The following is a 19,925-nucleotide window of genomic DNA, read 5'->3' as shown; positions in this document are numbered from 1 at the left end:
GGACTCCTTTATTAAGGGAGTATGGCAGGGAGTATGGATATATAAACAGACTTTTCAATATATTGGTATTAAATGCATTTTCTGAGAATTTATATTTCAAGTTTTTGATACAAATAATACTAATAGTATTTAAAGATGTGGTAGCATTGGATTTGGACGGGAAAGTTAACTATGGTAGTTGGAAGGGGTGTGTCGCGATTCTGCCTTCTCATACCGCAACACAGGTTCGTGGATCTGAGTGTTGCGATTTCGGTTTCATATTGCATAATGTTACAGCCCTGCTAGTTTGAGCTAAACTCTACAAGATGTTGGCCCTCCATAAGCAGGATTGGACACCCCTGCCTAAAGTTAAGAATTGCATTTCAGAACAAACTCATGCAGCACCATCTTAAAATTAAGCAACTGAATATATGGTCCGAGTATACTTCAGCTTTTCATGGCTTCCTGCTTTATTGGAAACATATTATTTAAATCTGCCTTGCTCTGATTTTCTGATGAGCTAATATTTTCTCTTTATTCCCTGCAGTGCTGCTTCTCAGAATGCAGAGGCTGCTCAGGCTGGTACAGGTCAAAAGACTGGAAAAGATCAAGCACCCAGCCGCCGGAAAGAGGAAGCAAAACAAGCAGTCAAAAAACCCAAAGAGAAAGAAAATGCTTTGTCTCAGTTTGATCTCAACAATTATGCCAGTGAGTATTCAAAACTTTTGTCTATATTGCAGTAGTTGCACCCAGTAGCAACCTTTTTTTCATAGTAATTAATAGACAATTTTTAGTGACTCTAACCCTGGCGTTTTAGCTAGCTGATTCGCTCCAAGCAAGAAGTTTGAATCAAGCGTAGCGTTAGTTCTGGCAGGTCACGTTAGTCAAGCTCGCATCAGCTGACCCTCAGCTGATCCACATCTACCTATAGGAATACGACACCTATCACCATATACATATATAAGCTCCTTCAGTATTATCAGCAGCTATCGTGTTTCTCAGGAGCTAATTACCCTCCTCCATCCCCAGCTCCTCCTCTCGCCCAGTCAGGATTTGACATTCTGATTCCCCTTGAATCAGAATAATTATCGAATAATGTTGTACTTTAAAATCTTGAATTAAATATATTTGCAAATTTTCATGTTGGTTCTGTTCTGTTTACCCCAAGGGGGGTTATTGCTGCTCTCCCTGCTCTTATCCATGCTAGGCTGCATGGATGCGCAGGGAGTTCTCGCCCAGAACGGAACCATACCGCCAATCCAAACTGTATGCTAATTGTCAATCATATTTGACGGTAGTGGTCCTGACAGAATTACAGCCCCAAATCCATAAAAGTTGGAAGACCTTGGAACATTTTGTAAAATGCAATAAAATCTAAAATCTTGTCATTTGTTAATTCTCTTTAACCTTTATTTAACTGACAAAGGTACAAAGAAAAGACTTTCAGTTTTCACTGACCAACTTAAGTGTATTTCGTAAATAAAAAAATAAATTTTGATATTGATGGCTGTAACACACACTCAAAGTTGGGACAGCGGCATGTTTTCCTCCGTCACCTTTCCTTTTAATTACACTTTTTTTGATATTTGGGAATTGAGGATACTAACTGCAAGTGGAATTTTTGCCCAATCTCGACTGATACATGACAGCTTTTAAACAATCTGGTCATCATTGTCTGATTCTCCTTTTTATGATGAAACAGATCTGGACTGCAGGCAGTCAAGCACATCCCTTCTATGGTGTAGAGTGTCTAGAAACTACTTTTTAGCATGTGAAGAATTAGACAGATGTTTGCTTCTGCACCTGTCACTGATGAAATTCTGGATGGTCCTTTTTGTCTGAGCACTCTGAAACTTTTTCCAAAAACAAGCTTAAACAGTCATATTTTTCCAGTATTGTGCAGCCCTTGTGTTAAGTGACAACGGTTTTCCAAAGAACTCCCGAGCCCATGTGGCTGTATTTAACAGAAGCATGACAGTTTCTCGTGCAATGCCAACTTGCACGAGAAGTTGTCGTGCAAGAGAAACAAAAAGAGAAAGTCTTTTCACTTTTATTTTGTGTCTGTCTTTTTTGTAGTATGTTGCAGCCATCAGAATCAATATTTGTTTATATTTACAAAATACAATTAATTTGGTCAGTGGAAACATTGGATTTTTTTTTTGGTTCTTTTGTCATTTAAATAAATAAATAAAAATTAACAAATCTCATTCCTCAAATCCTCATTTTATATACATTTTACAAAATGTCCCAACTTTTCTGGATTTGGGTTTGTATTATTGTATTACTAAGTCTTAATATTGGTAAACTGAATTAAGTTGTTTGAAACTCATTTGTTCTCTTTTCTCTTCCACAGGTGTAGTGATCATTGATGACCACCCAGAAGTCACAACGCTGGAGGACCCTCAGTCGAACACTACCGATGATGGGTTCACAGAGGTTGTTTCACGGAAACAGCAGAAACGTTTGCAGGATGAGGAACGAAGGAAGAAAGAAGAGCAGACTACACAGGTGTGGAAAGAAGAGGAACTCAATCATTTATTATTTTATTAATTTAGTATTGTCAGTTAGCATTCATGTATTGCATGCATTGAACCATGGCAGTTGGTACAATGCCAAAATGTCATCTGATATCTTCTATGTCTGTCCAAATGCTTTGCAGAACTGGAGTAAAAAGGGTTCTGGAGAGAAGGGCAGGGGAGGTGGCGGTTCTAAACTTCCTCCACGGTTTGCCAAAAAACAACAGCAACAGCAGCAAGGAATGGCAGCAGGGCAGCAGCAGCAACCATCAGCCCCAGCTCCACAGCCCCAGTCTGTCCTGCAGCAGCCTCAACCACAGCCAGCTATCTCTGTGTCACAGCACAATCTGCCCGCCTCTAATCAGAGCACTAGCCCGCCCCAGCCTCTTGAGGGTGCTGTTGCACCTCTGGCTCCTGCATCTGTAGACTTCTCTGCCAAGAGTCAGACGCACAACACCCTGGGTACTGAACTGTGGGAGAACAAGGTGGCTGGCTCCACTGTTCTCTCTGATGTCAAGAAACGTAAGTGTCTCAACTTAAAGCCATGTTTACTTACACCGCATACTGTCTTTATTAATGTTACTTGAATAGTTTCTTGAAAAACTAAGAAATAAATTAAGAGCAGGGAGTTTTTCTTCTTCTTCAGTTCTGTATCTGATGGTTGTCCCATTTCTCTTTCTATTGTAGTTGGACCTATCAGCCCTCCCCAGCCTCCCTCTGTCAGTGCCTGGAACAAACCCCTTACTTCATTTACTGGGACTGTTACACCTGAGGTGTGAGAGGCTATTTGAAAAAGAATTAAACAAGGATTGATATTGTAACGGGCTGACAGCACCATTTTGATATTCTGAACTTTAGTAAGTAGTGATGTTTGTGTGTGTGTGTTTTTTGTTGTTGTTTTTTTTAGGGTGTGAAAGCTGGCACAGACACTGGGGTTGAGCTGGGTATGGACAGCATCCAGTTTGGTGCCCCCTCTTCAGCAGGCAGCACTGAGAGTGATGGAGTACCCACCCTGCTAGAGAAAACCTCTGATAATAAACTACCCGAACCCAAAGAGCAGAGACAAAAACAGCCCCGCGCTGGACCTGTCAAACCTCAGAAGGTAGTCCCTGCTTTTGTCTGTAGAAGGACCTGTATATACAACGTGCAACAGAATTTGCATCACATAATGCAGCAGAATTTCCAAGTGAAACAATATTTGTATGTTTGCGAGATATGTGGCACAGGGCTGTGAAATTTGCCCAAAAGGGGGACAAATTGTTGTGCTGATATGCAAAATAGAAACATTTTCATTAGTGGTCTCAGACTTTTTTGTATATAGGTGAATAATGAACCTCATTTAAAAAAATCAATTTCTCCTCTGCAGTTACCTGACATCCCTCCTCTGGAGCACAAAGAATATAAACCTGGACCCATTGGTAAAGAGCGTTCACTCAAGAACCGCAAGGCTGCCAAAGATGTGCGTCAGTCCGATGGAGAGGGTCTGGATAAAAGTGGAACTGGAGGCAGCCGAGACCGAGACTCTAGCTCACCTACTAAAGACAACGTTCCTGAGCTGGGTGGAGACATTGAGGGCATGATCACTGCTCCATCAGCGGAATACTCCAGCAGCTCTAAGGTGCAGTATAATATCCTGCTGCCTCAATCCTTTCATTTGTACACTACCGTTCAAAATTTCAGTGAGTTTTGAATGTATGTTTTTCTTCAGAAAGGTTGTATTAAATTGATCATAAGTGTCAGTAAAGACATTTTATGTAACAAAATACTTTTCAAATAATGCTGTTCTTTTGAACTTTATATTCATCAAAGAATCCTGAGAAAAATCACTTTCCACAAAAAATATTAAACGGCACGACTGTTTTCAACATTGATGCTCAAGAACATTTCATTATCAAATATCAATATCATTTTTGTTTTTAAATTTGTCTATTACACAAATAAATGTAGCCCTGTTGAGCGTAAGAGACTTTTCCAAGCGCAAACTTTTGATTAGTAGTGTATATTTTATAGAAAAATGAATTGTAGTGTTTATTTTTCCCTGACAGTGTCTATTTATTGTGCAGGAATCGGTGACTGATTACACAATTCCGTCGTCCTCTTTAGCTGACAACGTCCCCACTGCAGGGACAAAGATGGAGGAGAGCCTTGTGACCCCTGTTAGTGCTTCAGTGCTGTAATCAATCTTTGTGTTTGTGTGTGTATTTTTCTGTGTTCTGATCCTTTTCTTGGTTGTTGGTTCAGGTGGCTCTCCCGCACCCGTTACCTATTCAGCGACGAGAAGCCCTGCAGCAAAGCTCCAGCCTTGCCACAGTCTCTCCTGCTACTGTTGACCTCACACTCAAAGTAAGACGCGCACTGAAGGATTAATTTGCTAATCAGAATTTTATGTTTTACAAATACTGATCCTCTAATCAAAGGCAGCAATACACAACAATTTTAGGCCAGGTTTTTTTGTTGTTTGTTATAGTTTCACCATAGTCATAAATCATCATAAAACATAGTCTACACAAGTATGTGAAGGCAGATGCTACCAAAAGCATCTTGTAAAACTGCTTCTCACTGTTTTTCTGCAGATGGAATCAGCACGTAAGGCTTGGGAGAACTCGCCTAGTCTGGGGGAAAAGAGCTCTCCTGTCACCTCCTCTGCTTCCCCCATCACCAGTGGAGGAGGAGCAGGCAGTGCCTCCTTCAACTCCTTCTCCAGTGCTTCAGTGCCTCAGATACCTGTGGCCTCTGTCACCCCCAGCACCTCACTGTCTGGTAGGAGTTTACACCTTATGCATTGACCCTTTCATGGGTTGTGCTGGTAAAAGCGTTTTAAACAGACATTGGTAGAATTTTAATATTGGTCCTTTGTTACACAGGATCCGCGACCTACACAACATCCTCTCTAAGCACGAAGAGCACATCAGCCTCTGACCCTCCCAACATCTGTAAAGTGAAGCCCCAGCAGCTGCAGAGTTCAGTAATGTCCAGCACTAACTTTTCCCAACTGGGCTGTGCGCCTTCTCTGTTACCGCAGCAACAGACCCCACAGGTGTTCGTATCCCAGTCTGCAGCAGGTACTTTTATTTATAGACCATAACGCCCTGATGCAGCCAATATAAATAATTGTTTTGTTATTATTAATTTTGAATATTGTCTTTTGAATGATGTTCATTTGATTTATTACACTATTGTTCAAAAGTTCGGGGTTGGTAAGACTTTTAAATGAAGTCTCTTATGCTCAGAGGCTGCATTCATTTGATTAGAAATGCTGTAAAAATTGTAATATTAGGAAATATCATTAGAATTGAAAACCTTTTTAAAAAAATTAAATATAATTTATTTCTGTGATGCAAAGCTGAATTTTCAGCATCATTAGTCCAGTCTTCAGTGTCACATGATCCTTCAGAAATCATTCTGATTTGATGCTCAAGAAACATTTCTTTTTTATTTTATCAATGTTGAAAACAGTTGTGCTGCTTAATATTTTTGTGGAAACCATGGTACTTTTTTCTTCAGGATTCTTTGTTGAATATAAAAAGTTAAAAAGAACAGCATTTATTTTAAATAGAAAATGTTTATAACATTTTAAATGTCTTTACTGTCACTTTTGATTAAATGCATCCTTGCTGAAAAGTATTCATTTCTTTACTTACTGACCCCAGACTTCTGAACGATAATATGTATTTAACCATTTCTAATTGATATGGCATTTCTATATTTTATATCTTCATCTGCATGTAAGTCGTTTGAATGAGTGATCATCTTTTGTTTCTAATCGTGTAGGTACTGCAGCTCAAATCCCGGCGTTCTACATGGACACAAGCCACTTGTTCAGTGCGCCCCACCCTCGCTTGGCTCCTCCCACTTTAGCCCAACAGCAAGGCTATCAGCCTGGACTTTCACAGGTATCACCCACCACCAGTGTCTTCCTCCAGCAGGATCAGCCTGTCAAGTCATTATCTTGGAATGTTTCCAGTAGTCCTATTTTCCTGAAGTTATTGAGGTTGGATGACACCCTGTAATGATTTGTTCCTTATAGCCCACAGCGGTGCAGCAGATCCCCATCCCTATCTACGCTCCTCTTCAGGGGCAGCATCAGCATCAGCATCAGCACCAACACCAACACCAACACCAACACCAACACCAACACCAGCATCAGCACCAGGCCCAGCTGAGCCTCAACACTGGACCTCCGGTGTCTCAACAGCAAGATCTCTTCAGCTCCTCCTTACAAACCTACAGGTACTCCAGACTGCTTTTAACTCTGCAGCATCCAACAATTTTATATGTAATATATTATATTTCAATATATTTGTGTGCTCTCTTCCTTTCACAGATCTCAGCAGGCATTCATGCAGAACAGCCTCTCCCAGACATCTGCCATGATGCTGTCTGGGACACCACTGCATAGTTACCCTGGAGTGCAGCCCCCAGATTTGGGCAAGCCTCAGTCCAACCTGGCCTTTCAACAGACCTCAAACACCCAACACATCCCAATCCTGTTTGAACCCCAACTGAATCAGCCCTCTGGCATGGGAGGATCACAGCTGATAGATACGCACCTACTGCAGGTCAGAATTTAATTCCAGCTGCTTGTGGCCAATTATACTTTCGTCCTTCCCACTTTTTCAGTCTGCCATGACCTTGATCTAAACTCTGCTGTTTTTTGTGTGTTTGATCTGCAGCGTCAGGGAATGAGTCAGCACTCAAACATGTACTCTGGACAAGTCCAGCAGCAGAGCAGCTACTACAGCTCAACACACAGTCCCAGCTCTGCCCTACAGCAGGTGACCGTTCCTGTGCCAGGTTCACAGTTGTCTTTGCCCAACTTCGGCTCTGGTGGTGGTCAGCCGCTCTTGGCTTTGCCTCAGTCCCTTCCTCCGACCCCGCCCCAAGGCCCGCCTCCCAGCCTCAACCGCCAGCCACCCAGCAATCCGCCCTACCGTGGCCTTATTGGCCAGAGTACACACAGTATGATGCAGCCTTCCAATAAGGTTTGTGCATTGCTCTATTCATTTTTTTGTGTTTATTTTAAAATTTATTTTACTTCATATGTGGTTTAATTTACTTACAATAATCAAGTTAATGGCTGTAGACCAGGGATATTTACTCATGTTTGCTGCCTGGCAAGTTTTCATTGTAGTAGTAGATTAATTCCTGCACAAAACATGCATGCTTTTTTTATCTGTTGTAGATGTGTGAGATGGATCTGAAGCTCTTCAGTGGTGGAATGGATATGAAGCCTGGAACTCCACCTATCAGCGCCAGAAGCACTACCCCCACATCTAGCCCTTATAGGTGTGTGTATGCATGCAAAGCCATCCAGCTTAAGGCCCAGACACACCAAACCGAAATCAAAGAATGAGTGCTACATTTACATTTATGCATTTGGCAGATGCTTTTATCCAAAGTGACTTAAATTGCATTTCAAGGTACACTTGGGTTTTTCTGTGCTGACTGAGGCCCTGTTTACATCTGGTGTAAAACTGCGTTTTAGTCGATCAGATCACAAGTACATGAGGGAGACACATTCCCGTTTACACCTGGTGTTTAAATGTCTTTTTTGTCCACTTACAACCACTTCTGTCCTGATTTCTTTGAGGGGAAGCTCTATGGGAGGGTAAATGTATGGCCTTTTTGAGATCTATGCATCACATTTCCCACAAAAATATTAAGCAGCAAAAACTTCAACATTGATAAGAACCAGTATTAATTGAGCACTAGTAATTGATAAAAACTGATCACCAAATCAGCATATTAAAAGTTATTTTAAATTGTAATCATTTCACAATAATACCATTTTACTGTATTTCTGATCAAATAAATGAAGCATTGAGGATATGCGACTTTTCAAAAACCTTAAATCTTAATTATTCCAAACTTTTGACTGGTAGTGTACAAACCTTAAAAAGCATAGCAGCGCTTGCTTGCTGTTTTTCCCTCTTGACTTTGTCGTTTGCTTGCTTTCGTTACTTGAGTAATGGGTTGTTTTGCTAAACTCTCCTGGCAATTCAACAGGCTCAATTGGCCGAAAAGCCACTGATGGGGTCTGATAATGTCAGTGGTGCAGAACACACCAGAGTAAAAACTAGACCATCAGACAGATGCTCAATTACAGCTCATTGGCCAACAAATAACCTTCAGATTGGAGCGTCACAGCCTTTTTGTGTACTGGATGCATATCCGTTATCTGTCGTAAGCATATTTTGTGTTTTCTGATAGCTTCCTTGTTTGTGTTCTCAGGGCGAGCTCCACAAGCCCCAGTAATCAGTCTAGCAAGATGAACAGCATGCTGTATCCCAAACAGTTCCAGTCGGCATCTGCAGGAATGCGCATTGCCCAGCACTTCCCAGGACAGTTCAACCCACAGGTCAGCCACTACAGACACCAAGTAAGTTTTTGGGAAATCTTAATTCAATAACGTTTCTGGAGTATTAACTGTTTCTCGTCTCTATCATGCTTGCAGATGTTGTCTCAGGCCAACATGGTGTCTCCATTGGTACGTCCACCCCATGCAAATTCCTTTCCTGGAGGGGTACAGCGTTCACCCATGGGTCCACCCATGTCCCCCAACCTGAGCGGTGGTCTGATGCCCCATCCCAGACCCCAGCACCCTCCACGTGGACCTTCTGGTCCCCCGTTAGTACCCCGCGGAACACAGGCTGCCCTAAAAGCAGAACAGGACCTTAAGGTGAGCGTTGTGAATACATTTATTAATGTAAAAGTGTGATTTTTGATTTCATGATGACTTTACAGCATTGGTTCTCAACCAGGGGGCCTCACTTAAAATGATTTAAGCCCTGAGGGCATTTTTAGAGTTGTTTTTTCTGAGTGACACACACACAACTAGACTCATAACTCCAAAACTATAGCAAGGAGAGTCAAAAGGTAGGTATCGTTTGATAGAACATTACATTTGGACATTCTCATGCCGAAAAACTGCTGATAAAATTAAAAAAATATATATAATTTATTTTATGATTTTACATATCTTTCTTGTTTGACATGCAATGACTCGGGAAAGAAAAACGGTAGGGGGACACTTCGGGTTGAAGGGGTTAACCTCTTAAGGTCATTAACCTGGTACTGTGGTCAGCACTTTCAAAGACAAGATTGAAAAACACCAAAATTGTCCAGGGTTTTATAGTATTTTGGAGACACAATATTTATGCTTTCTCTTTTTATTTGCATTTACATTTTTTTTTAAAGGGGTTTCCTTTAAAATGACATTTATTTATTTATTTATTTATTTATTTACTTACTTACTTACTTACTTACTTACTTACTTAACTGTATGTGGGAAAGGGGAGGCTTCAAAGTTTGTCAATATCAGACGGAAATCCAAAATACGTTTATGATTGGTTTTATTTTAACCCCTTAAACTCCTATCAATAACTGAAAATCAGTAATAAAAAGATATTTATTATTTTTTCATCCCTTTTTTCCTCCGGAAAAGTAGCCTAATTTTATGACTCTTTAAATGACTCGTCCAGATCTAGAAATAACATGTAAATTAATAAAATGGTAATATTCCATTCCATAATATTCTCAACTAATGCTGTAAACTGGTATTAGTACATTACTATATTAAAGGTTAAAATTAACAAAATTACACATGGAATTTTTAATTTATGTAGTGCATATGTTTAGCAAAATGGTTAATAATTCTAGCTTACTATCGAGATATGGTAATTGAATTACTTTTCTGAGGTAAATTTAACATTGCTTGTTTTATTGACATCTTTCTGAGGTTTAACTAGTGATTACATTGAGACATGAAATATTGCGATTTATTGGATGGAATGCATGCTAAGTTTTGTTCACGCATCTACTTAAAACAGCATAGACTACTAGATTGATTCTTGGTATTTAAGAATCAATACAGGTTAATCAAAATGAGAATAGATTAAAATCAAGAAATCAATGCACTCATGTTTTATTTAATTCATGTAAAATTACGTCTTTATTGTGACATGACTTGATGGATTACATGACTGTGAGATTCTCTATTTTTTAGCGCCAAGTTTAAATTACATATTTAAGCATGTAACAGATCTCATTTGTGCATTAATGGCTGTTATGTTAAAGTTTACTAAGGGAGGTTAGTTTATATTTATTGGTAAAACAAAACCGATACCCGATTATGAGAAAATGCTTTAAAATCAGGAAAAAATGCTCACTACATGTAGATCCAGTCATGTGGCCTTTGCATATTGTTGTGGACAATTGGTGCCTTTGGAGTCACAAAAGGTTGAGAACCACTGCTTTAGAGGTTGTATGTGAGGGCACTTTCTATATTGGCTTTAAATGTGTGTGTCTCTCTCTCTCTCTCACTCACTCTCAGGCTAAACAGAGAGCTGAGGTATTACAGTCTACCCACAAGTTCTTCTCTGAGCAGCAACAACTCAAGGCTCCAGTAAGCAAGCCCACCCGCATGGAAGGAGCAGGCAAACCCACCGACAGCATCACTTCAAATCACCAGGGGGCGCCATCCGACCGTGCAGAGTCTGACAAACCTGCTCTAGCAACAACCAAACCCATCCGGACGGGTCCGATCAAACCGCAGGCCATCAAACCAGAGGAGAGCAAGTAGCAGTTATTGCTTCAGAAAGGGCACATGGATGGAAGGATGGATTTGGATTGAGAGGCCGGAGGCTTGGGAAAGGGGAGGGGGGCGACGTCCTACAGCACCTGAAAGCAGCAGAGAAGTGTAGGGAAGTAGAGTGATGGAGGTTAATTTTACGAGGTGATGTGCATTTCTCACACTTACTGTGCCCTTTTTCCTCATCCTTTTATCAGTCCATCCATTCTCTCTGCTGTGGTTGGCATTACAGAGAAAGCGCCCCCCCCCCCCCCCCCCCCCCCCCCCCCCCATTGTGTGAACTGTACATCCCCAGTGAACAATGAAGGTAGACATCAAGTTACAGTGAGAATGCCATTTTTAATAGCAATATGATTTATTTTTCACTTTCACATTTCCGCATGTAAAGAAACATGTTTTAGGAAGGCAAATATCTCCTTTTTTTATTGAAGATGTTTTCCCCAATTTTTGTTGTTCTTGATGTTCTCGAGCAACAATGTTGAGGTTATGGCGATAAAGATACAATGAAATGTCTACACACACACTTGCATATAATTATTGTGTTTGTGTGTACACCTCTCAACATTACCTGCACACTCACGATTACTTTCACTTCACTTCAACCATGTGTATTGGCCTTAACAATACATAGAACGTCATTTCAGCAGATTAGGAATTGATTACCGATGTATCTGATTAATTCATCGATTGCAGTCTCCACTGTGAGCCTTCCCTCTTGCCTTCTCAGTCAGTAGTCTACGCCTGCAAGAATTGAAGATTGTGCGTTTGCGTGTGTGCGCAAAATAACCTTGAATCTTTAGCCAAAGGTTAGGCGTCAAGAGACCTGAATCCTTTTAGATGAATATATGATTTTGACAAAGATGGCTCTGCTTGGTCAACATATAGTAGAATTATGATGGAATATTTTCTTTTTTTGTAAACGGTTCCTCCAGACCAGGCCTATGTTTGATATGTCCTAAGCTTAAGCCCCTCCCCTTTTCTGTGAACGATGACAGATGTAGACACACCCACTTCTATAACTCCATTTCACCTTCCAGCCTCTCCACACAGCTCCCAACCATGCTGCTGACCAACTCTGACTCTCCTGACCAATCACTGCAGAGGAGGGGCGGGGTTTGGGTTGGGGTGAGTGGTCAAGCATTTTAGGTTCAATGGTAATGAGCTGCAAGTTTAGAAAGAGCAATGTTGAGTGTAAGGCAGCCAAACTCAATGGGGGGTTTGGGGCAGGAGTGATGCAAGTCTTTAACAGGTTCCCAGATGTTTTGGACTACTCTGTTATGGTGACCACAGGCCTGAGTATACAAGGTCTTTCTCCAAACCACTCCTCTTGGGTTGCTATTGCAAAGGGGCATACAGTTGAACAAGGGTTTCAGTATGGCCCCCCATTTCTTGTTTTAGTAGATATGAGAAACTTCAAACAGAAGGGGAGGAGAGGGAATTGATTTGTTTTTCTTTTCTTTTTTGATTTCTGTTTTGTTTTACTTGTACAGGGGTTAAATCGCTGTATTAAAATATGTAAGGTCTTATTTACATTCTCCTGGTTTGGTTACAGAAACTAATAAAATAATATGCTGTAAAAAATGAGCTGTGGTCATGTTTGTTTTGTGGTGCTGAATTCAGTAAAATACCTTAATGCATGCAAAATAAGATAACACTACTAAATTATAAAGAGGCACACAGATTCATACTTTAAATCTTTATTCTCATAAGTTAATACACTTATAGCCACAAGATCCCAATCTTAACATCTCAAGCAGCACAGAGTCTTGAGGCATATTCAAAAGAGGGTAGGGAAAATATTCATCATATACAGAGATAGGATAGTACGATTGCATGAGGATTAGAGCATGTACACTAGCAAAGGTTTTGTTATGGTTTTTAAAGTTGCATTCCTCTACAATCTTTCAGTCAAAAGGTAGGCTTACTGTAAGTAATTGTATGCCATTATATTTTCCCCCTTCCTTGAATTTATTCAGTGCCGTAAACACAAAAGACAAGACATTACTTACAAAGGTAGAAAAATAATTTCTCTATTAACATGTTAAGTGGACAAAATCACTGAGGAATTAAATGTGGCCTCAATTTATTAAAAAAACTGATATCATGATACATGATTAGATACTTTATCCATTTGGTAATGTGTTGGTCAAAGGAACTTCTTTTTTAGCATGTTTATCATGAACAAAGATAACACTTAATGTGAAGTTGTGCAATGTAGTCACTGGTACACTTAATTTCTTTTAATTGTGGTCTTGAAAATAACAGCCTATATACAATTGTTGGTGCTTCAATATTATCAGGAAAATGTTATTTTCTGTATTCATTATATATACGTACTCTTGGTGCTATTATTTATGTCACCAGCATAATTATGGTTGAATTGCCCAGTTGCTTTTTTACGCTAGATTGTCTATAATTGTCTTTGAATATCAGTAAATCCAACAATAGCTGTCCCACTGGATGTTAAAATATTAAAACATTGCAAAACGCGTCTATAAGCTGGGGTGATATGGACATTAATGCTGATAGCTTCGCTTTACTCCTGCTTGCCTAGTCTCACATTATAAGATACAATGTAAAAGTTATCCCAAGCATATAGCTTTCTCTGCCCTGGGTTGTAGTCTACCATGCTGTTGTAGCGATAGCGGTTTTTGAACGGCACTGAGATTGTTTTACCCTGGCTGGTTGCAGTGTCATACATGTAATTTACGGTGGTGTTTGGCGAGGTGTAACTAGCAACCGTGTACAGCTTGCCACAGATCATAAAAGCATTAGCCACGGAAGTTTTGCGAATTTTAGTCTCCCAGGTGCCCTTCACCTCCAAGCTGTGAGGGTCCAGCTGGGAGAGCACAATAGCGCCCTTGGCTTTGTTAGTACTGTATATGGCCCATAGACCATTCTCATCTATTGCCAGGTCAATGTCTGTGTAACCACCCCAGGAGTAGGGGAATTGACCATGAAAGCCAGAATGGGGAAGATCACGGCGAGCAGCAATGCTCTCGGAGAGTAGATCGTATCTTAGAAGGGTGCGACTGAGCCTCCGTTGGTAGTACAAGGAGCCTCTGTACATGGTGGCACCTGTGCTCTCCACAGATTCTGGCAAGAGCAGGACTTTGGTAGGAAACCCACGTGACAGCTGGTCCATGTTTTCATACCCAAAGAGTTGACGCACTTCAGACCCTACGGCATCGATGCGCCATACCATCTCTGGACCATAAGGTTCCTTAGCTTCTGGGTCTTGCATCCAGACACCGTATTTACCTGCAATACTGTCAGCCTTACGGTGCACCTCAGGCTGGTCTACCCACACCAGGTCACCACAGCCTGAAAAAAAAACAAGAGATTGGACACTTGTTGGAAACATTGGATTGCAAATGACAAGTTGAAAGATACCATTAAAACAAAATCTGCTAAAGGTGGAAGAGAGGACAGCTTGTCCTACCATTCCTGCTAGTGTAAAATATTAGAAACATACTTAACCTTTCCTAAAATACCCTGTAAGAGAGAGGTACTGGGGGAAGGGATGCTTGGCAGAATTCAAAGGACTTCTTGGGAAAAACCCGAACCTTAATATCTTTGTTTAGCAACATGGTCGCATCAAGTGATTCACATTACCATTTTGGCGCCTTACTAAACATACACACTCCTTTTATAAGCTAGATTATTTTAGGCTTAAATGAATTGGTAAAAATAGCAGAATTAGTATAAGTGCTGTCAGCAGGAATGAAAGCTATGTGCACAGTATCAATTTTTCAGGCACCTGAGATGAACAGATGTAGGGGCATGGGGCATATATATATATATATTGACTTGACAGTCAAGCTAATGTCAGAAGACATCTACTAGGCCCTGTTTACACCTTGTATTAAGATGCGTTTCGGTTTCGGCACAATGATCACTCAGCATTCCTGATTTCTAACACACTCAGAGTGTTTGGCGTGTCTTGCGGCTGTCAGAGCAGAAACGAAAGCTGATGCTCTGCATATGTTTTTGCGTCGTCTACAGTCGAGTTCATATGTAAATTGCGTGAGCATATTTCGTCCATTATATTGAAAGATCTGAAAAAGGCCATACATTTACCCGCCCATAGACACTCCTCTTGAAGAAATCAGGACAGAAGTGGTTGAAAGTGGAAAAAAGAGACAGATTTTAACACCAAGTGTAAACGGGAATGTGTCTCCCTTGTCTATTAGTGATGTGATTGACCAAACGCATCTTAATAACAGGTGTAAACAGGGCCCTAGATTTTGGCTTTATGTGATAGACAACCTAGGGTTAGGGTGTGACTCTCACCTGAGATGTCCGCTGGACCTTCCAGATTTGGGGCAGACACCTCAGTGACCACAGCTGTCAGCTCTTGATATTCTGGACTCGAGTAATGCCATGCTGGATCTAGGAGATCAGAAAGACAGAAATTCACATACTCAAATTGAGACATGCATGTGAATGTGTTGAGGTCTACATTTGTCAAGCCTTTGCAATCAGAATGGCAACTAGTGACCATGACATTGCAGTCAGTAACAAGAATATTAAATAACTTGTCTTATTTGCAGTATGGAGTTGGATTAATCATTAATCATTTATGATAGTGCAGTTTGTTCTATGCCTAAGTATCTAATCCCTTGTTACACCCCCTACCCTACCTCTTAAACTGCTGGTGTCTCCTTGTGTATTCCCAGGCCTGGATACCAGGTGGGAAAGTGCAGGACCTAAAAGGCAAACCAAATGATCAATTTGCTGTTATTGTCTGGGCAATGTTTACTGCCCCTTATTATCTGGTAGATCACAAATGTTTAGCTAGTACATTAAAATGGTTAAAATCAGCTCTGAAGTGAGATTCACTATGTCCCAGAGTACCATGATGGAAGTCTAAACTAGTTAAGCTGGACAGACTTATAGGTTTGGCATTGGTCCTGAGTTGCCTGAGAGAGGTATGTTTGTTGGGATGCATGGTTTTGGGGGACTGGCAGCTCTACTGACAGTCAGGAATCTAACAGAAGGAAATAAACAGCCCTGAGTAGATTCCCAGCTGTCCCGGTGCCTGGCAGACTCCAGACCTCCCATTACACATCCGAAACTCAGACATGCACTCCAGCAGAGAGCACATATACTCTTCCTGGTTAACAATCTCAAACAAAAGCGGAGTAAAATTAAAAGCCATTGTGTTCATTGTAAAAAACATTTTCAACATTGCTTCATTGCTTTCAACATCAGTTTGAGTGATCTGACTTGTCGACTTTTGGCTCAACCAGTACCTGTTTGTCCAAAGTCCAAAAAAATGGAAGATGGTTGAGAAGGCGTGTTTTGGAAACCTTGTTGGAAATGTTTAGTTAGTTAGTTAGTTTTGTTTGGTCCTAATAACGAATACAGAAAGCCAGGACCTGAAAAACTTATCCTCACTCCTTCAATTTGATTGCCCAAGGGCTAAATTAACTCTGTTTATGTCTGATCAAGTGCTTACATGTTTACAGGCTTTTAGAATGGTCGTGAACATCTGAAATCTGACTTTGATTGATTGCTGTGACGAGGGTTAAAAAGGGCTGATGATGATGATAATGATAGCTTGCTCAGACCTGCAGTGGGAAGGTCTGTAGTTACTGTCCTTTATCCCTATAATCAACACTTCCTCATGGACACAGGTATATGCATCACCACAAGGCAACAAAAGCATGTAATTCCCAAGGTTTGTTTGCAGGTGTTAATGCTTATCTGTATATCGTGCCTAATGGTTCCCTGAGAGATTAAGTAGAACTTCAAGAACCTTCTGGACCATCTGGTAGCATGTTGCAGGCTAATTTATTTGCAGGAGCCTTCACATCTTAACATCTTTAAGACTTTGGAGGGGGTTTTTGTACTGTTTGAATGCTTTTGGGTTTTGCAATTCTAGGCTGTGAAGCAGATGACAACTCTTAGTATAATTCTAAATGAGAATTCCTTTCGTTTAAAGTTTCCAAAACACTTCAAAACGATCTCCAGAGGCACGCATTCATATGTTCGTACTTAATGAGGTGACACTGACAACATTCATATGGCTGAATGGAATCCTGATCTTTTTTTTATTTCACAGACTGTTTGCATGTTGTTAGGCGTCTTCACTGCTCAGTAATTTTTTCTCATTAAAATGTTTTACACAATGAGTAGTACTTAAAAAGTATAAAAATGACCCCCTTTATTTAACACTTGTAGTCATTAAACACAAATGACTGAAAATAGAGCATTTCTGCAATTGCATTGGTACCAGAAAACCTTTGCTTTTGCTGCTATGTGTTAGTCCAAAATGACTGCCAAATCAGCCAGAGGGATATAAACAAGTAATGCACCTTTGAACCTTGCATTAATCAATATAATTAAAGTTTTGTATCCACTGGTAAATTACTATTTATTCAGCCCCTTTCTGTGCTTGTGCACGTTTGCACAGTATGATATTTGGGGTGCAAAGGGACTGTGAACCTGAAAGCAAAACTGAATCCAAGAGGGTGAGGACGTGCAAGATGGATGGCTTGTTTTCTTTTCAACCTCAAAGAGCTGGAATTTGTTGCCTTTTTTGCAAAGAGGGTCTCCAAGGTGCTTCTCTCCTCTGTCTTGTTAAGCATTTTTTACATGACGTAAAGGTACCAACAGTATATTTAATCCAGCACTTACAACCCCAGCAGGGATCAGTTACCCCTGACCTCCACCCCTCCACCCCTCCACATGCAGCATCAGTCAGTGGTCTGCTGGGAGCTGTCAGTAAGACTTTACTGCCGAGCATTAGCACAGTACTGTTTTACTGCTTCAGCGGCTGTCCCCCAACACCCTCATTCACTCATATGTTGACCTGCTCTTATAATATATGACATGGGGATGTCACCTTGTTCAGCTCTGATCTATCTATACTGTTCGCTGCTGCTTTAAAATGAACACAATGACCTGCTCACCAATCCCACCCGAAGTATGACTCACACTTCCAGAGAGGTATAACTGTGGAAATACACACATAAACCGTAAGAGTCTGTTGCAAGGTGCCAGTGACTCAGTGACACACTCTCTGCTTTCCCAGACGCCACACCTGTTTACAAGTCATGGCTCATTTACATTTTAAACATTTTGGTAACCATGAAAGTAAGATTATAAGTTAGTGTGTATTTTGCTTGAGCATTTTCCATCATTATACTGACAAAACAAAATAGATATTGGTGATCTTTCACACTTTATGATAAATTTACAAAGTCAAAAAAAATGTGCAACAATTGCACCTTTAGGGTTACAAGAGCTTGTCACTGGGACAGTAACCTTAAAGGGACACTTTTGTACTATATTTATCCCTAAATTATGTGTTTTAGCACCTTAGAGTAATAATATGAATTTTATGATACTGTGAACCCTATAGGAGTAAATATATATTACAAAGGTTTCCTTTCGAGGGTACTGCCCCAGTGAAAAGCTGTTGTACACATACAATTTTTGCACATCACAAATGTATCCCAAGCAGTTTTAAGGTAGTGAACACTTGGCCAAAATATAATTTTGGTTGCGCAAGATGAACCTCAACAAAATATCCCCTGACAATTTTTTTACATTTTTTTGCTTGGTTGTCACTAACCTGATCCTGGTTTGAAGCTGTTGTCAATTTCCGGCACTCTAGGAGGAGGTTGTTGCGTGCAGGGTCTGCTCCTCAACCTCTCAGCCTCTTTGCGGAGCTCTTCCATCCTCTGCTGCAGGACCTGAACCTGTCTGTCCAGTCTTTGCTTCTCTCTCTGGAGCTGAGTGTTCTCCCCCATCACCTGGTTGTAAGCGTCCTGGAGGCCTGACTGAGATCCAGAACCCGCCGATGACTCTGACGGGGCTTCACCTCCTACGAGACGGGCGACCAGCGCCTCTAGCAGCCCCAGACGGGACTTCAGGGCCTCCATCTCAGGACTTGAACCTGGTGATGGACAACTGGCCTCTGTAGGGCTGTCCACTGTGAAGCTGTACTGACAACGGCCATTGCCGGCATTCGCCCGCCGAAAACTAGCACTGCTCTGAGCCTGGGTGCCCATGAGCAGGCACGAAACACACAACACAGCCAAAAACCTCATGTTGAGGTGGACTTCAGATACCTGGAATCTTCTTTATCTGATGCTCTTCTTCCAGGGAGGTTCACGCAGAGGTGACTCTACTCTTTCTGCAGATCACTTGTCTGCCCTGTCCTCTTTAGCTCCGGCACTAATCTATCCCTTCCCTTTTACCTCACAAGCGTAACCGGAGCCGCTCACTTCTCTGGCGTTCCACTAATGACCTCTCACCTGAGTCTTCTCAATCTTTCGCTCCCACTGACTTCCTCTCGCTTGTGCAAATGGTTGTCTTTAAGGGGCTGGTCAGAGTGTCTCGTTTGGATTGGTGGTCGATGTCTGTGATCCCTCAGTTTGTCTCTTCAGGTTTGGAGGCAGTTTGTCTCTGAGTCCGGGGCACATTACGCTGGGACTTATTTATACAGTCAGGGAGGAAAGGGAGGGAGGGACAGAAGAAGGGAGAGACTCAAAGAGGGACGGAAGAAAAGGAGGGATGCTGTGTGCTTGAGGGATTGCCACAACAAAAAGATCCTTCCAGAGTTCTTTCTTTGCCACCTCCTCCTGGAGGGCATATCGGAGCATGTGTGGGATGGTTTGTGTGCTGTTTGTTTAGCTTTGTGTGCAGGAATGCAGGGGCAACCACAGGTGAACACAGTGTTTGTTCACAGTATGTCCAAGTGTCATTTAATGGTTTGTATGCTCAGGCATTTTCCCTCTGGGTATTGTAGTAATTACTTAGCTAGGTGTGTGTGAGAGAGTTTCAAGAGTACCTACTGGGGAGAGTATACCTTTCTGCTGCTTTCTAAT

At 41.2% G+C, this 19,925-nt stretch overlaps 2 protein-coding genes across 2 annotated transcripts in view; one reads left to right on the top strand and one right to left on the bottom strand.

Annotated features, from left to right (window-relative positions):
* prrc2c (proline-rich coiled-coil 2C) overlaps positions 1–12,669 on the top strand; it is a 29,093-nt gene extending 16,424 nt beyond the window's left edge. The window contains exons 15-32 of the mRNA XM_084090945.1: positions 527–687; positions 2,333–2,487; positions 2,639–3,017; positions 3,183–3,268; positions 3,403–3,597; positions 3,862–4,113; positions 4,559–4,651; positions 4,737–4,838; positions 5,069–5,255; positions 5,360–5,557; positions 6,267–6,388; positions 6,523–6,725; positions 6,820–7,054; positions 7,169–7,477; positions 7,678–7,781; positions 8,727–8,874; positions 8,950–9,174; positions 10,828–12,669. Of these exons, the coding sequence (XP_083947071.1) occupies positions 527–687; positions 2,333–2,487; positions 2,639–3,017; positions 3,183–3,268; positions 3,403–3,597; positions 3,862–4,113; positions 4,559–4,651; positions 4,737–4,838; positions 5,069–5,255; positions 5,360–5,557; positions 6,267–6,388; positions 6,523–6,725; positions 6,820–7,054; positions 7,169–7,477; positions 7,678–7,781; positions 8,727–8,874; positions 8,950–9,174; positions 10,828–11,076 (3,403 nt within the window). The 3' untranslated portion in view covers positions 11,077–12,669. The remainder of the gene's footprint in view (positions 1–526; positions 688–2,332; positions 2,488–2,638; positions 3,018–3,182; positions 3,269–3,402; positions 3,598–3,861; positions 4,114–4,558; positions 4,652–4,736; positions 4,839–5,068; positions 5,256–5,359; positions 5,558–6,266; positions 6,389–6,522; positions 6,726–6,819; positions 7,055–7,168; positions 7,478–7,677; positions 7,782–8,726; positions 8,875–8,949; positions 9,175–10,827) is intronic.
* A 97-nt stretch (positions 12,670–12,766) lies between these two features.
* myoc (myocilin) lies at positions 12,767–19,530 on the bottom strand. The gene is made up of 4 exons (XM_084090947.1): positions 18,668–19,530; positions 15,729–15,794; positions 15,379–15,477; positions 12,767–14,409 (listed from the first exon to the last, which is right to left on the bottom strand). The coding sequence occupies exons 1-4, from the start codon at positions 19,143–19,145 to the stop codon at positions 13,622–13,624; spliced, it is 1,431 nt and encodes a 476-aa protein (XP_083947073.1). The 5' UTR covers positions 19,146–19,530; the 3' UTR covers positions 12,767–13,621.
* Between the last annotated feature and the right edge of the window lie 395 nt (positions 19,531–19,925).

The sequence above is a fragment of the Abramis brama genome (assembly GCF_963993115.1).
Source record: "Abramis brama genome assembly, chromosome: 18".
Taxonomy (NCBI): Eukaryota; Metazoa; Chordata; class Actinopteri; order Cypriniformes; family Leuciscidae; genus Abramis; species Abramis brama.
The sequence above is the reverse complement of the archived record's forward strand: the minus strand, read 5'-3'. Positions and strand labels throughout refer to the sequence as shown.